The 22228-nt window shown below is 39.0% G+C and overlaps 1 protein-coding gene across 1 annotated transcript in view; it reads right to left on the bottom strand.

Annotated features, from left to right (window-relative positions):
- Nucleotides 1-22228, bottom strand: part of dnah7 (dynein, axonemal, heavy chain 7) — a 65551-nt gene that overhangs the window by 11143 nt on the left and 32180 nt on the right. The window contains exons 35-60 of the mRNA XM_029529748.1: nucleotides 21811-22032; nucleotides 20513-20710; nucleotides 18139-18294; nucleotides 17735-17903; nucleotides 17162-17288; nucleotides 16280-16499; nucleotides 15477-16103; nucleotides 14973-15218; nucleotides 14655-14884; nucleotides 14191-14521; nucleotides 13732-14078; nucleotides 13144-13324; nucleotides 12701-12886; nucleotides 11952-12115; nucleotides 9715-9869; nucleotides 7893-8083; nucleotides 5806-5939; nucleotides 5382-5717; nucleotides 5064-5190; nucleotides 4565-4759; nucleotides 2602-2694; nucleotides 2293-2469; nucleotides 1933-2094; nucleotides 1624-1824; nucleotides 1236-1397; nucleotides 361-546 (exon numbers count right to left, since the gene is read on the bottom strand). Coding sequence (XP_029385608.1) covers nucleotides 361-546; nucleotides 1236-1397; nucleotides 1624-1824; nucleotides 1933-2094; nucleotides 2293-2469; nucleotides 2602-2694; nucleotides 4565-4759; nucleotides 5064-5190; nucleotides 5382-5717; nucleotides 5806-5939; nucleotides 7893-8083; nucleotides 9715-9869; nucleotides 11952-12115; nucleotides 12701-12886; nucleotides 13144-13324; nucleotides 13732-14078; nucleotides 14191-14521; nucleotides 14655-14884; nucleotides 14973-15218; nucleotides 15477-16103; nucleotides 16280-16499; nucleotides 17162-17288; nucleotides 17735-17903; nucleotides 18139-18294; nucleotides 20513-20710; nucleotides 21811-22032 — 5523 coding nt within the window. The remainder of the gene's footprint in view (nucleotides 1-360; nucleotides 547-1235; nucleotides 1398-1623; nucleotides 1825-1932; nucleotides 2095-2292; nucleotides 2470-2601; nucleotides 2695-4564; nucleotides 4760-5063; nucleotides 5191-5381; nucleotides 5718-5805; nucleotides 5940-7892; nucleotides 8084-9714; nucleotides 9870-11951; nucleotides 12116-12700; nucleotides 12887-13143; nucleotides 13325-13731; nucleotides 14079-14190; nucleotides 14522-14654; nucleotides 14885-14972; nucleotides 15219-15476; nucleotides 16104-16279; nucleotides 16500-17161; nucleotides 17289-17734; nucleotides 17904-18138; nucleotides 18295-20512; nucleotides 20711-21810; nucleotides 22033-22228) is intronic.

The following is a 22228-nucleotide window of genomic DNA, read 5'->3' as shown; positions in this document are numbered from 1 at the left end:
GCACGGCGGCATAGTGGTTAGTGCTATAAGAATGTTGTGGGTTTAGTTCCCGGCCTGGGGCCTTTCTTTCTGGAGATTGCATGTTCTCCCTGTACCTGTACTCCGGTTTCCTCCCAAAGGCATGCATGTTTGGCTTAATTGGTGATTCTAACTTTTGCGTAGGACTGAGTGTGAGTGTGAGTGGTTGTTGGTCTCTGTTGTGTTGTGTTATGGTGTTGGCCCTGTGATGGACTGGTGACCTGTCCAGGGTGTACCCCGTCCTTGTCAAATGTGAGCTGGGATTGGCTTCAGCACCCCCCGTGACCTGGAAACGGAAAAGTGGTAGAATGAATGGGGAGGGTGTGATTTTCTGTTCCTTACATCTCCCTCAGCTGGTGCGTAGTAGATCCCACTGGGATCAAACTTGTAGTTGGGATCCTCAGTTATCCTGGATGTATAGAAGATAGAAAGGATTGTACGAAGAGTCCGTCTGTCCCAGTCATCTGTCACACGCCCTCCATAGTTACACTCTCCAGTCATGTAGCGCAGAGCATCAAACGGCACTTCCTGCAGAAGCCAAGAAAACAGGCTTTTCACACAGGAAACAAAGAATGACACTGCATTAGAGTTTCATGTTCTAAGAGGAAGTAAGCTTTGACAGATAGAGCATCTCCCTTTGGATGTGTATGTTCTTTGCTGCATTGTGTACATTGCTGTGATTCCAACAGGAGGCCTGGCTGAAATTCATTTCAGGACCTGGACTTGGAAAAGAAGCAGATGTAACAGCAGGTGAATGGGTAGGGCTGTGGCCATTGTGGCATTTTCTGCTAGAAGGTTTCACTTACAAATTCACAAAGTGACACTTGGTTACAGGATGAAAATGTCATTTTTCAGAAAAAGATATTCTCCATAGTTAATTTTTTCAGACAGTATTTTCAGCTACAGCAGAAGAATTAAGACTGGTGGAGGGCTGGAGGGCTATCTCTTTGTGGATAAATGTCAACAGGGGTGTTGAATGTAGAGGATAAAAAGCAGATACTTGCATGAAGAGGGAAGCCACTTTTAAAAGCTAGAATTTTTATTGTCTGCGTTGAACATTGCATGAATGATTGGTGAATATGTATAAGTCATCTAAGGCTAAAAAAAATATGTATGATAGAAAAAGGCTGGGCTAGTATGTACTGGTTTTCCCCTAATGATAAGGATCTTTTTAAATTGTGAGAGATTTGATGTTTTGATGTTTCTGAGCTATCTACCTGGTATTGTTCCAAGAACATGTGTAGCTGCTGTACAGAGATCCGGAGGTCAGTTTCATTGAACTCATAAGGAATGTTCCAGCCCAAAGGTCCAAATTTCCTCCTCTCCTGGGCCAGGGCGTGGAAGAAACACAGACCATACAGTAGCTTCTTGAACACAGCCTGAAAGGTGGATAAGCACAAATGAAAATACATTGTCTAAGATAAGTAGAGCTGTTTGTTTTATGTTTCTACAGCTAAAACAAACATTCTCTGAAATGCACAGCAGGGTTACAACAGACACAAAGGAACATAGGACTCCCACTGATGTAGGCATTAAAGATATGCACAGCAAGCCACCTTACCCAAGACACACACTACAGCAATGCACACCCATGTACACACTTACTGGCTTGCTACAGCTGTTAAAAAACTCTGGGTCAGATATAGGATCCATCAAGAAGGAGCGTGCAATGTTGGAGCGGAGGCCCTTTGGAGCCTCATTGGTCATCTTTACTCCATTTTGAAGCACAGCCACAGGGAAGGTGGGAGATGGGTAACTAGTCAGCCACAGCCTAAAGTCTGGGTGGGTGATGTCTGGGTTCATCTCCTGCTCGCAGCCATAAAGACCAAGTAAATAAATGGACCTACTGAAAAGGATCAATCAGCACTTTAATCTCTGAATGTAGCGTTTGCATATAGAAATTCATTTTCTAACCTCACAGACTCTTTCCAGCGTTGACATCCATGAAGTGGCCAAGTGGCAGTTCTGCAGAACCACCCAGGTGCCCTCTTTAATGGCTGTCTCAATCATTCTCATAGCAATAGGACCCTGGCCTTGGCCCAAGGAGAGAGAGGTCAGCTTGTTACCAGTAAAGCCCTGGGGGGTAAAAACAGTCATGCGCATACACACAAATATTCACTTCGATAGCTGTTTTTTAGCCTGGAAGGGGTAAAAATAATTTTCAGTGCTTTTAAGACCTCTCTGACAACCTGGAGGTTTCAATTTCTCTTTTCATTTTGAGTTTGTATACACAGCAGGCTTCAAAGCTACTGAATTTCCCAGATGTCTCTGTACCTTTTCATCTCCAAACTTCAGCAATGCAGCCATGGGGTCTGAGCCAGGGGAAAGGATGAAGATGAGGGGGGCACAGCAGTGGCTATCAACAAAGGCCTCGCTCAGGTTGAAGGGTGGCACTTCAATGAAAGGGTGACCCAAACTGTTGGAAACAAACTCCTGTACCATGGGAATAATCTGGAGGAAGGATTATTGGAGTGTGTGCAGTTTTTGTTAAAAAGTTGCCTTTATAACTGAAATAATTTGGAAACTTTAGATCCTAATATAGTAGACATGTTTAAGAAAATCGATTCACAAAGCAGTAGCCACCTTGTCTGGCCTGAGACAACGAATCACCAGCATCCTCTGAAAATGGCTCAGCCTCTCCTGCCACTCATCAGGGAAGAGGGTCTGATGGGGTTTCTGGAAATGCACATAACACAAACCAGACTGAAATTTCACAGTGGTGTGATATGCATTTGCTTCTAAATACCAGCATGAGTCACGTTGGAATGACCTTTCTGGGAAGAAAATACAGCAGATATCATCAAGCTATTTTTTGTTATGCCATTATCGGATTCATAAACAGCAAGCCTAATAAAATACTCAAACAACTTGCATAGAAGAGAATCAAACAAATCGGACCAGAGTGAATATGGCTTCAGATTCTAATGTGGACTAGAATCCGAATAATTTATACATTTTTATTTTATTTTAATCTCATCATATTACCTACAAGATCCGTGCAGCTAAAGTCCCTTTTGTCAACAATGTGGGTTCTGCAATATTGAGCAGTAGCAAGAGCAAGATATTTAATTAAGCAAAAACAGAGGTAATCTGTTTTGTAAATGGGGGAGGGGGTGAAGGGGGAGTAATGTGGAGAGACAGATAGATTTGTATGAAAAGTGACAGAGTGAGAAGAAAAGAAAAGAATGGAAGAAAAATTGGTGGCAAACAGAAAAACCACTGGTTACTGGGTCAGAGCAATGTGTTTGATTAATCTGTGAAACAAGTGCACCAAAAGAAGTGAGCAATGATAGCAAGAAGTTCTGGAATTATTTCCCACAGGCTGTTAAGAGACTTCTGGCTATGTGTGCTGGCAGGTGCTTTGAGACAGATACACCTATTTAGGACCTCCTGGGGATTCTCTATGTATATAGAGGTGTGTTAGCTTGTGTGAGCCAGAATGTCTGTGTGTTTGACTGAACAGCTGTCGTAACATCAAGATTGAATAAATGTGAATTTTACAACTGGAAGAAACTAGATTTAATTAGATTGAAGCATTATGGCTGATTCTGTTGATTATAAATCAAAGATGGTGTGTGCGTCAGTGTGTGCATCTGCGTATGTGTATGACAGCCAAGACACAAGCATGTGTGCACCGTACATTGATTAAACAGCTGTTGTAGCACTTAGATTGCATAGAGGTGAGTAGTACAACAGTAGCACGATAGATTTAATTAGATAAAACTTAAATTTTAGCTTTGTTATAATTCAAAGATGGAGAGAGCGCACATGTGCATCATCTGTTACTGACAGGCAAATTATGCTTTCTTGACACTTTTTTTTCTTCTATGCATGTTTTTTCGACAACACACTTAAAATAATAAAACTATTTAATATTATATATATATTAATATTTGACATAAATTAATATAAGAGGCCAAACCTTTAACAAGACCATGGGGCATACATTGCCTACGTAATATGTTCACCGCACTACAAAAATGAATGTAAAGTGCATTTGTAAAGTTTGTAAGAGCTGACAAAAGCAAAAATTAACAGTAGTCCCTCTGTGTTTGATCCTGGGGCTGTGTACACTTTGCATGCTTTGCATGTGCCTACATAGGTTTGTTTTGGGTACCCTAGTTTCTTTTCAAAGTCAAAAAACATGCTAACAAATTGGTTGGTAAAGTTGGTAAATCCTAAATATTTTTACCATTTGCTTCAAAATTTAAATGGCTACTTTCAAGACTGCTAACCTGCTAACCATGATCACATCTTCAGTCAGCACATTTGCAGAGGACCCGAGCCATGCCAGCAATATTAAAGTGCATATTAACTAAATTAGATTTTTGGGAGGATTCACAGATATTCTTCTCCATGTAATTCTTCTGAGTATTTTGACTTAATGGTGATTGTACACGCTAATTTAAACATTTGAATTTAAACATGAACCCAGATTTGTTGGTGTCTTCACAGGTATTCAACCTTAGACAGTTCAGAAAGCAGTTGGCCTTTACAAACAAAGAAATATAAAAAGACAGAGGAGTCAGCCAATAATGACACTCACTGGGCTGTCATAGACCTTCTTCCACTCATTCCTGAGGTAAGCCATATCATGACGCAGACCTTTGAAACATTCCATCTCATCCAGACGGCAAATCTCATCCCAAGACTTCTTAGGGAGCCAGGTGCAGGGATTGGAGTGCGGGTTGTCCAGGCCCACGCCACCTGTCAAGAGGAAACGCCACTCCCCCTCATCCACCTAAAATATGAATTACAGTGATGATACTGCTACAAAATAGCAGAGCAGAGGATTAATTAGTTTTTATGATTAAGAAATTTAAAGGTTCACTACTTTGGGGATTATTTTATGTTACAAATCTATGAAAATTGAAAATTGATAATGTAAAATACACTGAATATAAAGATGAAATGATTGATTTTGAAAAATATGATTGTTGATGAGATAATAATTTGTAACAAATCAATCCAATAGTAATACTGAATGACTTATGAAGTGACACATATTTTTGAGTCTTATGTACGCAGGGTGTGCATAGTCCTACCAGCTTGTTGTGCATGAGTAGGTTGACACTGAGACAGAAGGAAAAAAGAAGCTTATCCTTCTCAAACAATGAGCGGCACACATTGACATATAGTGAGTAGGTAAAGTGGTCTCTCAGGATCTGTAGCCTGAAAAAATGCACATGACGACAATCTTGTCTCAGAATAACCTAAATGGTATCTTCTATACATCCAGGATTCTTACAGTTTACAATGTAATATGATTTTTTAAACAGAGTGACACCTCTATGGTCTGCTGACCATCTTAAGTGATTTGTAGGAACTATTATTGAGCCAGTGCATTTGTTAGCCCTGCTTACCTCTGCTCCAAGTCGTCAGTCTTGTCTGAGTTGTCAATGGAGCTGATGAAGAGGTTAATAAACCAGGTGAGCGAGTACTGGTACATGGGCTCAATGTTAGCCAGGTCAGCAATGGAGAAGAACAAGATGGCTGAATGCACGGCAATTGGAGAGTAGCCCATACGGGTCTCATCAATCTTCTGCTCTGTCACCTCAGCCACAGCCTGTTTTTCTGTGATTTCATTGGCTAGCACCTTGGAGCAGGAGAGGATCTTGACAGCTGTCTCGTCTTCCAGGATGTTGCCCTCAGAAGATGAAAGCACCTGTAAAATTTTATCCTCAATCTCCTTCAACTGTCTGTAAAAATACATGGACATATTTAGAATGTCTGTTGATTGCTCTGTGCATAAAATCTTTCAAGTTAACATTTGGTGCGCTACTGCACCTTTTGTTCTCTGCTCCCTGCAGGATGAGAGCCTGTTTCTCTTCCTCCAGATTAGGCCTGTCCCGGGCTACCACAATACCCAACAGTTGGTCTTGAATGCCCTCTGGTGTGATCATGAAATTCAGAAGAGTAACCTACAGCAGAGAAGAAAGAGGTGCATAGCATTTACAAGAAAAAATACACAAAAAATTGTTTGTGTGTGTTTGGATAAGTGGGGTTCAAGTCTTTGCTCCAGCGCTATTCTCCCAAACCTTGTATCTAATCAATTCTAATAACCACTCCAGTCTTGGAAAAGTAAAGGTAGGATGCATCTACTGTTTTTTATTTTCTCTGAAAAGGTGTTAAAGCCTGAAATAAAGGAGAGTCTTTTACCATAGCCTTACTCAACCTGCTTTGCACTTACCCAGAGGTTAAAAGCCTATATCTGCTATCTACTCTCCGTCCTAATAAACGAGTGCACTTCTCCAGGGCCTAATTCTATTTCTATTGATGCTCTGGACCCACTGAGCTGATGGTAAAGACTCAGAGCCCATATAAATCTCCCATTCGTCCTTTCACACATACATCCCCTCGTTCACTCCCTTTTGTCCCTTGAGCTTCATAAGGGCTAGCTTTCTAGATGCTTGGCTCTTGTATTTGAAAGTGGTTCTTTTAGTGGGAATAATGGAAGCCTCATACTGTGCCGTACTGTAGGCAAAAAAAAAAAAAAAAAGACTGAGCCAGTTGTGAAAAATGACTTGAATCTATCTAATAGCTGCCCATAAAGAGTGGGGCCCCTGCAAATAGATGCCTGAAATGTGATCTTCAGTAATGCTTTCCAACCCCTTGCCTCTCTGTAATGCAATTTCCTTTAATGCTCCTTTTCTTGGAATAGTTTTTTGGGAGACTCTTTTCCATTGGAGAGGTGGCATCAGTGAATAATGGCTCACTATGTTGCTGGGGTAAGAATGTACTATCATTTGTGTGGTATGATGTAATATGTGAAACCTAATGAGTAAAAGAAGCACTTATCTAATAGAAGTAACAAGGTTTGTTTTGGAATTAAGGTTTGAGAAATGCTTCATTATTACAAATAAACGGCTGTTTCAATTTCAGATTTATACAAAATAACCACAATTGTAGAGAGCGACACATTTAGACTGACCAACTTAGACCATAACTCTGTTAACTCTGTTACATGGCCTTTAACAATCTACATATCTACAGTTCAGAAAATACAGTAGCTACCATGAACCTTCAGTAACGATGGAATGTGTGATAATTATTTTAGATAGCACAGTAACCATGGCTGCTTACTACTATTAGCTAAACCTAAAAAGTAATATTTAAAAAAATTAATGTTGGTCCCGGTGCGAGCCTGTGTTTTATCACTCCCTTCACTGTTGACAGCAGCGCTGTTGTGGAAGATACAGTATATCTATCCTTAGCTGTGGTGGGATTAATGGGTACCTGCTCAATCTGTGTGGAGGTTGTGGGAATAGTAGGCATTGAGAATTGCACTGGGCTCTTTACAATAACACAGAGAACTGCAGAAATGCTCTGACTACTCTGGCTATGATGACTAAAGGTGTCAACAGACTCATGTCTGTGTAACTATTGTTGTGTTTGAATGCTGTATGTTCAAAAGAAGGTTGCAATGGTGAAAATAAGGGGATGTTTTTTTTTCTTTTGAAATCCTTATAGACAGACATGTATTCCACCATTGTGGCATATATACATGTGGTATTCAGCTTATTGCAGTACTGACAGTGCTGTTGCCCCATCCTTCTCATTATATTATAGTAAGTTTACCAGTGCAAATGTAATGTCATTACATTATAGAACAGAACACAGAACACAGTGATGAAACTGCTAAAAATCTGCACAGCTCTTTTTAGAGCTGTGCAGATTTTCAGAAGAACATTTACATCATTATTTTATGATTTAAACATGTGCAAATTGCTTCAACTAAAGTGTTTAAGTGAAACAATAACTGTATTCTTAATATGTTAATAATAAAATGTTTTTCTATAATGTGAATTTAGTGTACTGGGATACTGAAGGAAAAGGAACATAGCAGTGCCTGTGGCAATGCCCCTCTAGATTACCTTGACAGCAGTCTCAGGCAGGTAGTGGGGGTTGCGCAGCTTGGTGGTGATGTAGAAGCGAAAGTCAGGAGCATACTCAATGGTAGCATCTCCCAGGCGGATACACATTGCACCTCCCTGCTTAAAAGTCTGTCTCAGCAGCAGCGGCTCAAGGATAGGATCCAGCTCTTCACCAACATTCTCCAGTAGTACTGAAAGAAAATGTTTATCAATATTTTCTAACCAGAGGAGGCTGATTATTTTCAGGAGAGACCTTTATTACAGACGCATCCACAAACAAGCCCACCTGGGACCTAATAAATTTACCACAGCTGTCTATTCTTGACCAACTGCTGCCTCAACAACTGAGCCATTTGACGACTTCAAATATTTTGAAGCCAGAAAAGATAAAGTGTTTTCCAATCTCAGTTTTGCAGTTTGTTGGCTGTTCTAATTAAGTGTGATCAAACGTCTTCTGTAGCATACTCTCAAATCAAACAGTCTTCAAACACACCACCACAATATACCACCACTCATCTGTCAAACTCGGTGCCGTTTTCTTTCTAACTAGGGCATGTATGGCTCCAATCAAACTGACACACTAACATTTAACATTTTTAATGTGCTGTTTCATCACCAAGTAAAAATCCTGTCTACTTTGGACATTTGGTACAAGTGATTATGATTTACTGTTGATTTCACTTGTGACTTATGCAAGAATAGAGGAGGCAACCAAAGAAACTGCAAGCACATGATCAAACACGTGCAATGCCAAGAAACCTGTGAAACAAATAAACATTCCTGGGTATAAAAGCCAATTAATTCTGTTAAATCTGTCCTCACGTGAAGAACATTGGCCCATGTATACCATATTTGACATGAGACCATTCAGAGGCAGGGACAGCTGATCAAATTTCCTCCATAAAGTAGACAACCCCCTTCAAATTGCTTTATTTTGTACATTACATCAATGCTCCTAAGATTGTTAGCCAATTAAACAGAAGTCTGGGAAGTATTTTGAGCTATTTAATAAACATATGTCTGGCCCAAGATGTTTGGCAGAAAAAAATTGCTTAACAATTATTGAAGAAAAAATACCATTACATCATTAGGATTGTAGATGACAATACAAACAGCAAGAAATAAACAGGCTATCGAGGGGGGAAGCTCTACACATGGAGACTATGTTGCATCCTCCAGGGACAAGCTCCCCTCTGAACTGTTAGACTTGTAGTCTGCCAGTAAGCAAAGATCCAATGGCTGGCTGAGTCAGGTCATTATTTAGATGACTTTTTAATGGCTCTGTGGCTGTCTCTCCTTCTAATTCTAATTCCTGTCTTGTGGTTTCCTCTCAAAATCCTATGAGGCGACAAAAGTACAAGTATTTTCCTGGTTGTTATGCTATGTGCTTCGGTAAAGAGATGGCAGTGTATATTTTGAAACCAGTTTATAAGTCAAGGTCACAGCTGAACAAAGCTTTGTCCATTCAAGGGTAAAGAAAAATCTTTAAGAAAAAACACAGAAAAAAATAGGTCAACTACCAACTGTCAGTTTGACCACTCAATAAGGCAAACTGATTTCTTTTGATCTTTTATTTACAGTATTTGATATACTGATAATGCAGTGGGTTGACTGAAAGACTTCACTCAGATTAATTATATTAATTGTTCTACGGCAGAAGAGAGAACAATGGAGAAAAACATTCTACTGTCAGCATAACTAGACTTTGTGGTAAAGGGAGCCCTCAGCAGGCACTAACAAGAACTGCAACAGTGTGGATGAGGCAAATATACAGACGAGGCAACAGGCAGATGTATTACACTGGAAAAACTTCTCTACTTACCTGGCGTGCCAAACTGAATGCAGTTCTCCAGAGTGCGTACAAAGTTAGCATCACTCAGTTTAATAATATGCAGGCTGTTGGCTTTCTCCATGTTCTTCACCCACTTATTCGCCTGGCCCTGGGGATCGATCATCAGAGGCCACCGCCTTGCATTCCTACAAATACATACACACACACACACACAGTGTTGTGTTCAATCAAATGATGCTGCATTGTCAGAGTGACTCATGTTGTAACTGTTAAATGTGAATCATCAACATCATTAGTGAGCATGTTGGAAGACAAGATCTGAGATGTAGAGAGCAGCTTAGACACTAACATTTACTCTCAGCACAGTTAGACAGCACATAGTTGGATAGCACACCATGGGGCCATAGTATTGTGATTAAAAGCAATGCTGCTGCTTCATTTATACAAAGAAGCAGAAGTCTCATATTTTATTTTTGCACGTTAAATTTAAATCAGACAATTTTACATGTCTGAGGTTAATCTTATCAATGGCATATTATGACAAATTATTTAGCTCTGTCAAGGGGTATTCTAATCCTGATCCTTTGCCATACAAAAACTATTGCGATTCAGGTCTCTCAGCTACTGAAATCATTGCTTCGCAATCAATTCATATATGAAAATTTATTCTATATGCACAGTCAGAGAGTGAAAAGTCAAGGGGTTCGTGTAGGGCGTCATTCAAAAAATTTTGGTACCGATACCTTTACTTCAAAAGTGGTTCCATAACTTTTGTTCAATGTCAAATTAATGAATACCATTTAACAAGATTACACATTATCTGATTAGAAAAAAACTTTACATTTTACTTTTGAGATCCTCAACATTTTTACATAAAATCAATAAATTAAACTTTACATACATTGAAATTGAACTTTAGATTCTTTTCTGAGCCACTGTAGCTCTAACAAAATATACAAGAACAAAGGAACAAAATGTTAATAATACAAGAAATCAGTCTTAATAGTTTTCAGTGCAAAATTAACATGTGCAAGTCAGTATTTAAGACTTACTGCTGCATCCTTAAAATCTTCCTTGGCAGTTCTTAAAAAAATACATAGATAAAAAGTATAGGTCTGTTGTTTTTTTGTTTTTTTTTTAGGTATTCAATACCAGCTGACAGTAGCTGACATTGTCCCCAGCAGTAGAAAATAGGCCCTCTGATGGGGTGGTTTGCTTGTACACAGAGACTGGAACAAAACAATCTTATATTTATTGTGTTCAGTCTCAAAGATTTCATTAGCTTTGCTGTGTTGCCAGTCTTGGTACGAATTAGCTTATCGCAAATTCTGCATTGCCTGTTGTGAATCGAGATTGATGAAATGTGACCACACCTTAAATCTTTTCTCCGTGTTTTGGGGAGCAATGGCTGAGAGAAGGAATGTGGTATGGGCGTACTTTTACCTGTGGAAAGTGTAAAATATATTTACACTCCATATTATTACACTATAATATATATATTTTTTTTAAATCACAGAAAGTATCGGTATCGATTAAATATACCTAAAAAGCAATCGGTGTCGCATCAAATCATTAGTTGACTTGAGTGAGTTATTGCCCATCACTAATACACACACACTGTGAGCCTCATCTCTGCGCTAGACAAAGGTGTCACCTCATTTGCTGTCCCTCGATACTTCCATACAGCCAATCACCAGGATGTGCTGCATGCTTATTGGCCCATTGCCATTGATAGGATTAACCTCCTAGGTATCAAAATTTAGTACTGAACAAGACATTTTTTGTTACTCGACTGTATTGAGGCATTTCAGTCAAGGCCAAAAAATTGTCAACTTTGATAAACTGCAATAGAAGATTGAAAACTCAATATTATCCAGAAAGGGTCTTTTGGATTTGAAAAAACAAAAACAAAAAATTGATCACTTTGCCTCCATTGCAAAAATAATATGCAGGTATACTACACCTCTAAAATGCTGCTTTGGTGAAAAATGTATTTGAGTTTCAATTTTCCGTTAGTGCTTGTTTCATGCTTCTGAGATGCTGTAAATTCTTGTCCAGGTATTTTTTTTCGTAATTCATGTGAAATTTTGCACTGCATAGTTCAGCTTTATTGTCTTGGAAAATATACATTCTGTATCAAATGTTACTGTTAGCAGATGCTCAGTATTTCAAGAACCAGAAAGTTGCCTGAGAAATACTGTTAGTGCATTAAACTTGTAATAATAATTGTTAATAATATATTATTAATAATTATCTTTAATACTTACGAGATAATGATACCATTGTCTATGGAGAAGCTGTCTGATGGTAGGCCAGCAATGGTCCAGGCACGAATCTTTACAGGATCACCCAACGAGTTCATCAGAGACATGTTGGGGGAGCATGGAATTTCTTTACTCTTACAAAGATTTATCCACTCCTCTGTCTGTTCCTGCAAAGGCGCACACTTGATGATGGGTTTCCATTTTGCTCCATGCACAAAACAAATTCCCTCATACACACTAACCTGCAAACAACTGAGCTTTTTAAGAAAATATTAAAGGTGAAGACCTAAAGAAGGCTATTCTTGCAAATATAAGCGAGAGACACACACACACTTACACACTTGCATGATAAAAATAACAAATTCATCCTCCTCCTTGGTGTTTTCAAGCATCATAATTGTTCTACATGTGACTCAGTATAAAAGATGACCTTTTTTAAACACTGGCTTAGTCTTGGAAATGTGACACTCAGAATGAGATAAAAGCAACATGCCTTTTAATGCCACAGTATATATTTTGAACAAAATGTCTTTCAAGAGTTTGCCTTCACTTAGTAAAAACAACCATATGTCTTGGTTAACAAAATTGTTTTATAAAATTTTTACTACACATGGCAACATATTGCAAAGACTCAAATATATAAAATGTTGACAAAGCTGATTAGACAGAGAAATTGGTCATCCTGAAATCTCTTAATAATAAATTGTAACTATTCATTTTGAAAATGTGTAGTATGTGGTCAATCATCTTACCTGTCTGTAGCTGGAGGTGAATGCTCCCAGGTAAGCCACTATGCCAGCAGAGATAAGGATATCCCCAGTCAGGTTATTGTAGAGCTTCCCAAGATCAGAGGCCATTTCACTCCAGCGAGTTTTTTCTCCTCCCAGTCCTCCAATCAGCTGCTCTGCTCGTTCCAATTTTTTACTGCACAGATCCACCTGTGGGGCATAGTCAAAAGAAGTATGCAAAAAATGATGTACTGCTGTGATTTTTCCTGGATCAAGGGGCTACATGAAGTTCATGGTGATCATATGTAATTCTGTGACTGGTGCACTTGGGCTAGCTCTTTGGTCCATTGGTCAATTATCTTATAAATTTGTTATTGGCATAATCCATTTACATAAATGCTGAAAATGTTTGAACAAAATTGCTGTCTTATCATGAACACCCACAGAGTGATATAGATAGGACGAACCTGATTCTCCAAGTCAGCCTTCTTGTTCTTATTAGCATCCAAAGTGTCCTGAAGCTTTGCAAGTTTATCCTGGACTTCTTTGAGGGCAGCCTGCTTTTTCTGCAGGCTCTCTACAGCCACACTCAGCTCTCCCTCAGCCTGTGCTAGTTTTTCCTTTTTCGGTGCCACCACCTTGGCCACCCTGAAGAACACATCAAACATTGTTTATTCAATTTCAATTCAACAGTTATCCGTGACCCAGATATGGAAAGAACAATTTATCTGATGAATGGATCTGCTGGGACAATGAAAATTTATTAGGAAAAACAAAGGCTGGAGCGTCTAAGTAAATTACAGTAGCTTTTAAAAATAATGCTAGAAACATTTTCCTTAAAATGACCTTAAAATGATCACATCTTAAATTTAGCGTATTACATGAATCACTTTGAACCTTGCATATGCATGGTTCACCAGCATCAGTAAAATGATTATTCCCTTGGAGTTACCAACAACCAAGCCTCATGCTAACCACCAAAACAGATAAAAGCTTTACCAGGAATGTGTTTATATGTTCCCTAACTGAGAGCACAGGAGCAGAACATTACTCACCTGTCATACTTGTCCATGGCACAAACCCACTTGCACATGCCTTCAGCTGCAGTGGATGCAGTTCGAATCTTCTCTGGTACAAAATCTGGATTAGTAATGTACTTGTTACGGATGACGGCAATGAAATTTGGTGGGATGTTGTCCTTGTCGTACTCATGGAGGCTCTGGAGAAATCTCATGTCTCCCAAAAGCTTTTTGGCCGGGCCCCAATAGTCCTCCACTTTTTTACCAGAACCTGAGGGGTCTGGCACACGATCTGGCTTGATGCCTTTGAGAATGCAGATTGCCTCCATCACCAGTTTGACAGCTGTGGGAGGGCTTTTCATGGATTTTACGACCGTGATATCCTGTAGATGAAAAGAACAACATTATTAGATTCACCGTCTTCACTATTATGGTATAACCGGTCTTTGAGCAAAATGTAACCATTTTATATTTTCTAAATCACCTAGGTTTTACCTGAGTAGTGAGAGTATTGAGAGCAGCTAGGGCTGACTCCAGGATAGGCATGGCTTCAGCCAAGTCAGCATCACACTCATCTTTGATGGCTTTGGCAGCCATGGCTTGCTCATTGGCCACAGCTTCATCCACTTTCACGACCTTCTCTGTCTCAGCCACCTCCAAAGACTCATGCTTGATCACCACCATCATCTCATCTACCTCTTTGCTAGCCACAAGCAGCTGTGGCTGTAGAGCCTCTAGCTCTACTTGCATGGTGGCCACCTGGTCTGCTGCTGATTCTAGTTTCTCAAGACCCACCTCATACCGACGTTTTAGCTTCATTACCTCGCTGAGAAAAGGACAGAGAGAGATAGTGTCAATGTTTATCTCTGATTTGTTTTGGTCATTTGTTATTATTTTAAGACACTTTATCCAAAATCCTCATGTAATAAAAATGTAGCTAAACTAAATCTTGATCTTACGCCTGTTTTGTCTTCAGCAGGGCTTTAAAGGTGGAAATGAGTTCCAGGTATGAGGTTGGTGTAACATAATTATGGCGTGCCAACTCAGCCAAAAAGCGGGCTGACAGCTCAATAGTTGAGGTGTGGAAGCTCTTGCACATGCTAATGCAGCCTTCTCGAGAATCATGTGTCATCTCAACATCCTCCAGGAAACGGCAGGCAACTGCTTGCAGAGCATCCTCAGGCCAGGTCTGGCAAGGAGGAAAATATGTTTGAAAACCACCATAGATATAGCCTTTATTTGATTTAACATACAGGCACACATGCACACACACAGACCTGGAACCAATTAATGGTACAGCAGTTAATGAGGGCAGGGAAACGTCTTAAACGGTTCCTGAAGGTGTCGCCAATGGGACTCATGGCCAACACAACATGCAGCTGCGTGCGACAGCGCTCAATAAACATGTTGAAAAGGGACAAGGGACTGCCGTTTGTCTGCTTATCAAGAGCACGTTGCCGATCCAGCACACGCATTTGCTCACAGATCCCCTGCTTCTCATCAACTGCAAACAAGTTAGGCACCTGGAAATAACCACAAGATAATAGAATGGTCTGCATTTGGCATGTGTGTAAACATCTATTTACTAAACATTTATCAATTAAGTCTATAAAAATGTCTTCCATCTTTCCACCATTTTCTCAATCCAAACTGTTTTTCCCTGAGTGAACTTCCAGTTAGCTCGTAAATCTATCTATATCTTGTCCAATAACCTATCTATTCCCAATAATAAATTTTTGATCCATCATGGCTTTTTCTCTGTCCCTTTCCTGGTGTTTTACCTCGCCAGTATTTAGCAAGTTGCTGATGTCCTCCAGAAATGACTCCAATTTGATTTGTGTGTCTGTGAAAAGGAACACTCCATGGGTTCCACCCTGTGTGGACTTCCTCATTATTAGCTTCAGATCTTCATGCCATTCAGTGGTTCCATAAGTCTTGGAGATCTCCACCTGAAAAAGCTCTGCCTCTGACATGTAAGCAGCCAACCGGGTGAGAGACTGACGCCCACTACCACCCACGCCTACCAGCAGAGCATGCCCACTTGGCTGCTTAAGGATGCGGGAAATGCGGCACACATGCTCTATGGCAAAACGAAAGAGCACCAGATTCATAGGCGATTTGCTGATGTTGTTGAATTCCTCCAAATGGAACTCCACCACCTGTCGGATATGGTCCAGATTATGCACCTCACGATAGTTCCGGTCCTCACCCTTTGGGTCATGGAAGTCACAAAACATAAGGCTGCGCAGGTCGTCCTCAGTAACCTTTCCATCATGGTCCTGGTCTAGATGTTGGAAGAGCTGATGGAAGTTTTCCCTCATGTGACTTTGAGTCACCACTTGTAAGTGGCTTACAAACCAGGACCGATCAGTGTCATGGACCAGTCGATCATAGTATACTCTCAGGACCTGAGGAAACATAGGACAAATAAACAGTGAAAGGGGAAAAAACTGAAATTGGGACATTCAGAGAAATCAGCCCAAGAGGTTGCTGGGAAATAAATCTTGAAGTGCCACAAGTAAGACAGGCAGTGGTTACATTAGTTATTAAGGTCTCGGTTATTTTCTTTTTTGTAGAATGTTACCTCATGCACCCAGAGCCTTTTAATGGCAGATGGTTCATCTGCAGTCTCTGGGCGTGTTAGGCAGATGCCCTGGATGACTCGGGACACATCACGCAGATTGAACAGGTAATGGGACTTTGTGGGGGTTGGCAGCAGGTTTTTGGTGGCCTCTTGATACAAAGACATGGTGCTATTCACAATTTGAGAAGTCAGCCCAGAAAATAGCTTGGGGAAAGAAAACCTATGGATAAAATGGTCGATTTATTGTTCAGATCTTGTGTACATTGTTTTCACACAAAATCCATCTCTAATTGTCTGTTGTATTAACTAAACACTGTAAGAAATTAAATGGAATATGTATAACTTGAACAAAGTATTTCTAAAATAGATAAAAATAAATAATAAAGAAGACAAAATTACTGGCCTGTTAAAATTCATGTAACATTTCTGCCTTCATGTGTGCTTGGGTAGATCTGAAACCTATCCAACAGATTTAATTACTTTAGGATATACTGCCTCTAAGGCAAACACTGCAGCAGCGCAGGAAGAGTGCAGAAAAACCTTTCATCTTCAAATTACAAAATAATTTTATAATTAACATTTATCTCTCCTAACTTACTGCCTAAATGGGCCTGGAATAGTGGTAATTTACATTTCTTTCTTTTCCTAAAGTGATAAGATGCTCTCCTAGTAGTATTTGGTTAACTTCCGTATATTAAAAGCTGAAATTCAAAGCTGTGGCTCAAAAAGATGAGACATCATTTCTGTGCTCCAGGGAAGTTTAATGGATTATACTGTGTGTACAGGATTGGTTATGACCATTCCTTAACATATGAACAGAGTCTGTGTAAATTCAATAAAAGCACCATGAAAGTGAAAAATGCCAGTTTTTTGTGTGATTACCGTATGGTGAAATGCCAGTCTATGATCCTGGAGAAAATTGTATACATTGTCTTCTCATCAAACTCATTAATGGTAATAATGTTGAAGTGGCGCAGATAACGAGGTGTGACAGGGTTCCGCCCTCCACCTAAAAAAAAAAAAAAAAAAGATGAAGAATTAAAATTGATTACTCACATGCTGTTTCATTTACTATTCGCTACAGTTATACCTGACTCGAACAATGTGATGTAGAAATGCGCTGCCTTACACCGGCACTAAATTAACTCCTCGAGAAAAGCTGTTGCCAGCCGCAAATATTGAAGCTGCATGAGCACCTGAGAAGGGCATCCACCCTCTTTGTCTTGTCACCCCTACTGCCAGTTGCCTCGGTGACCAGGGCAGCACTTTGGCTAACCCTGCTAGCTGTAGTGGAGGTGGGAATGGCAAAAATTTGTAAGCACCTCAAGGCAGTGGCGGTCGAAAAAAATGGCACCTAGTGATTCGTGCCAATGTCTCAACAGCAGTGAACAGACAGAAAAAAACAACAACTCTGTTTTGTCAAGCAATCTTGGCAACAGTACAACTGCTACCTACCAGGTGGTCCCATAGCGCATATGATCTGGATATCCACCAGGTTGATCATGGTGCAGTCCTTCATATCGTACCAGAGCCAATGATCCAGCCACTGTCGCAGCAACTCCACAGGGGGTTGGGCACCGTAAACTTCTCTGGCTGGCATGTTCACATCATCCACAAATACCACCTGATAGTATATAACATCATTTTGAATAAGAACAGTAGTGATAATGTGACAAGGCAGTTGATATTCCAAACGTGATTATTTTTGTTTGGATCCATCTCAAAATAAAGGAGAGCTTCTTATTAAAGGACTACAAATATTACCAAAGGCAAAATTTTACTCTTTACCTCATTGCTGCATGCATGAACCGAAAAACAAATCCTACCAATGTAAAACATCATATGAACATTAGACATACCATTTTCTTTCCCATTGGAGGGCCAAACACTCCTTTGCGTCGCTTATCAAGCCTGGACAAAATAATGTTTTGGGTCTGGGCAGCTGTAGTCTGAGCTGAAAAGTTGATAAATAACGGACTGTACACATCCTTCTGCAGCTTATTCAATAGGAAATCCTAGGCAAGAGATGTTGGAAATTTGAGCATAGATTATCATCAAAACTCATAATATATCATATATTGCATATTATCATTATGACCATTATGGAATGTAAAAAAGTGACAGTGCAAGAACAAAAGATACTGTCTGCAAATGTGGCACATCAAACAGGTAGTGTAATAAGTATAACAACATGGTTTCCAAAATGTATGGTCATGAGTTGTATACTTGAAGTGAAATTTGAGTACTTTATATAGGTCATGGAATTCAACAAAAACATTTTGGTTAATAATGTTTTTAAGTGTTTTCACTCTCTTCTGAATCAGCATAGTAAAAATACCTACCTGCAGGATAAGTACATAAAAAAATTGTTTCAAATTTGATCCTGGAAAACGGTTGTGATACGCATTATAATACAATTAAATGTGGCAATTAGTATGGATTTCATTATATACAGCTAATCCATGAAATTGACTATGAAATGAGGTAGGAAATGAGTTGCCCTCTGAGGATATCTTTTAAAGTAATGTTCAGCAGTTCAAAAAGGTAAGATCAATGAATTTCAGATTCTGCAGAATGGTTTACAAAAGGGCATTTTACTAAAGTAGGCTTTAACAAAAGGTCATTTGGATAAAATTGCCTTCTTTTTTCTATGAATACTGAACATAGACCAGGGAAAACAGTTATAGGAGTAAAATTTGGATTTTCATGACACTTGTACATTACAGTGTGAGTTCAGTGCACATTCTCTAATTTTGCTGTGCACACACACATGCATGTGAAATCATGTGGGTAATGGCCGTATAATTGAAGTGTGCTTGTGATGTGAGTGATCACAGGATACCACCAAGGTGCATTATCATGCTCTTGTCTAAATTATAAACCAACAGCAGTCTCACTTTAGGATACTCTCTCTTTATGTGACAATCCCTACTCTCCCTAGAGTTCTAAATCTGAATCTCTAATGGTAGGACTATTGAAGAAAAAGAAGAAAAAGGAAGAAAGGGAGATTAGTTGCTGATAGTCCCTTAAAAGAAGATTAGTCCCTGATATAAATAGCAAAGGGTCTTCTCAGAGCCTTTCAGTATTTCTCCAAAGTGGCTCTCTCAGATTCTATTTAACATTAATATTTTTAATATGAACAATTAGCCAATTAATGATAGCTTATCACCCATGAAATACTGATGCCCAACACTATGAAATTATGTTATTGGTAACAAAGGCATTATTTTTATATTATTTGATTTGATCCCTCTATTTATCTCTATATATCAATGGGTGTCAAATCACAAATAAAAAATGTTGTAAATAATTTTTTAAATGCAGTTTAACACAGCATTGAGCCAAGAGTAGTCAGAAACAACTTGGTTCATCACATGTATTTCTCTGTAAATAGTTAATAGTTAATCAAAGCAAGAATTCATTGAGTGCTGAAGACATCCTGTCTAGTTTTGATGCAAGCACAGCAATGCAATATATTAATGAATAGTTCCCAGTTGTGTTTTCCTAGTAATGGTTTCCAGCTATTCCACAGACATCTTCTACTGCTTTTCTGTTTCTGGGTCGCGGGATTGCTGGAGCCAATCCCAGCCAACGTTAGTAATGCAGCATGAAAAGTAAAAAAACAAACAAAAAACTAATATTTAGCTAATGTAAATGCAAATTATGAAGGTTTCAAAATATTTCAGATGTAATCTTAATGAAGATATTGGATGTTTTTCAAAGAACCAAAGTCATTTTATACAACCTGTTCTCTGCCTTGTTATTGTGACTATCAGGAACAAACACAGATTAAGAGTCATTGTTTTGCTTTTATGTTGGCAGCAGAGGGAGTAACAGAGCCGAATCAGCATTGATGCAAAAGAGGTGGCATTGTGAGATGGATGCCAAAAGCAATTTGAACAGTGGTGGACCCTGCCATGCCAGTAGGCTCTAAAGGTAACATAACAGGTCTATATACAGTAGGATATATGTAGATAAGATATTGTGCTATTGTTGTGGTTAGAAATACGAAAGCTAAACTGAATTAAGCTTCTGTACCAGTTGAATCACATTTCTGCATGATCATTCTCCCAAATCACAGTTACTGACATTCAGCTGAAAAAATTAACCCAATTAAAAATTCTGTCTCTATTTCTACATTTTTGTACATAGTTTTTTAACATATTAATTTCTGTTCACTGTAAATTATCCTGTGCTTTCCAAACCTTATGCTACTGAGATAATACAACTCACTGTAATGTAGACACTCTTGCCAGTTCCAGTAGGGCCAATGAAAATGGCAGGCTTCTGGTGGGTGATGAGGAGCTTCATTAGTGCCATGTAGCGTACAGTGTTCTCAGTGGGCACAATGATCTCATTGAACTGCATGTCTTTGTAAATGGGGGGAGCAGTTTTGAGCTCATCTGTCCACAGCTCCCACCTGCCTGGGCCCTGAAGAGTAAAAAATGTATAGAGAAACAGTCAGTTGTTCTCCCACGTTATCAAAATGCACCAAGAGCTAAATGCAATACTGGGCTCATAATATTCGTAAGTAAAAATAAATGACAAAATGCAGCACACAAATGGGTTTATTAAAAAAAAAAAAAAACAATGCAGACATTTGTACTTCAAATATTTCTGATGTCATGGCAAACTTTACCAGTATTCAAGATTGTTTATATCACTAGTCTACAGTAACATCAATAGTTGTGTATCAAATAAATGGCTCAGGACTTAAATATTTCATCAACCTTCCCCAAACTTGGAATGAGCTTCTTGGTTAAATCCGTACTACCTCTCTAATCACACTGTAAAAACACAGCAAATACATGAAATTAATTCATTCATTTTCAACTGCTTATCCGTTTCCAGGTCGCAGGGGGTGCTGGTGCCAATCCCAGCTTACACTGGTACATGAAAGTACATGAAATTAACAACTGCAAAACAGAAACGTTTTTTGACATGCTTTGTGCAAAATCCAATTTCCATGACCTCTGTTATGTCAGAATATTCCCTTTAAGAATCCAGAAATATCCTGAAAAACAACTAAGGAAGATCAAATGTGCCTTTCATTTCCATTTCTAATAAAAATCTATGCAGAAACTTCAAAAGCCATTTTAAAGAAGAATACCTCTAATTACTACTTTCATGAGGTAACTGGAGAGTAAGATTTTTCCTTTTTTATGAAAACATTGCTTTATTCAAGATCCATTGTGATAAGAATTTTATTAACTGGAAGTAAATGTAAGGCAGATTTAATGGCTTTATAAAGACCATACAGGACAGAGAAACGTTCCCTAACTTTCTGAAAAAATAGGCCTTCTCTCATACTGTGAGTTAATGTGATAATGACAAGGTAAACAAAACTTTGAGGGTTAGGGTTATATAATACAACCATTCGCAGTTTTGAAACACCTTTTGATCTAATTGATAACTTAGACTAATAGAAACCACAACTAAAATTTCCCTCACATTTTTCCGGAAGTAGAATATTTAGAAGTTACCACGGTGAAACAACAGTCTGTCAAAAAATGATCAATAACAACAAACACCTCTTTAATGAAGCGATACTGGTAGATCGTGCCCTCAGTGGGCAGGGAAACTGTCAGCTGTTTAGGTGGAGCATCAGCAGTGGCCAGGATGCCATGGCGGGTCTGGGTCTCCTCATTTAGAGCACCTTGCAGTACCTCCCTTACAACTGCATCAAACTTGGCCCGGCCGGAATCATCACAGCTGGCACCCACCGACCACACCAGGCTGAATACAAAAATGCCCTGTGTAAGGAAAAGCAAAAAAACGTTACATGTACGTACATGTATATAAATAAATATATTATATATATATATATATATATTTATATGTTCCATTATAAAACATTTTATTATTAATTGAATAGATCTAAGTTCAGGAAAGTATTAACTGATAACATCACACAGATTTCTGGTAGACAAGTTTGCAGTTGCTAAATTG

The sequence above is a fragment of the Echeneis naucrates genome, chromosome 21, assembly GCF_900963305.1.
Source record: "Echeneis naucrates chromosome 21, fEcheNa1.1, whole genome shotgun sequence".
Lineage (NCBI taxonomy): Eukaryota > Metazoa > Chordata > Actinopteri > Carangiformes > Echeneidae > Echeneis > Echeneis naucrates.
Note: the sequence above shows the minus strand (reverse complement) of the source record. Positions and strands in the feature narration are given on the sequence as shown.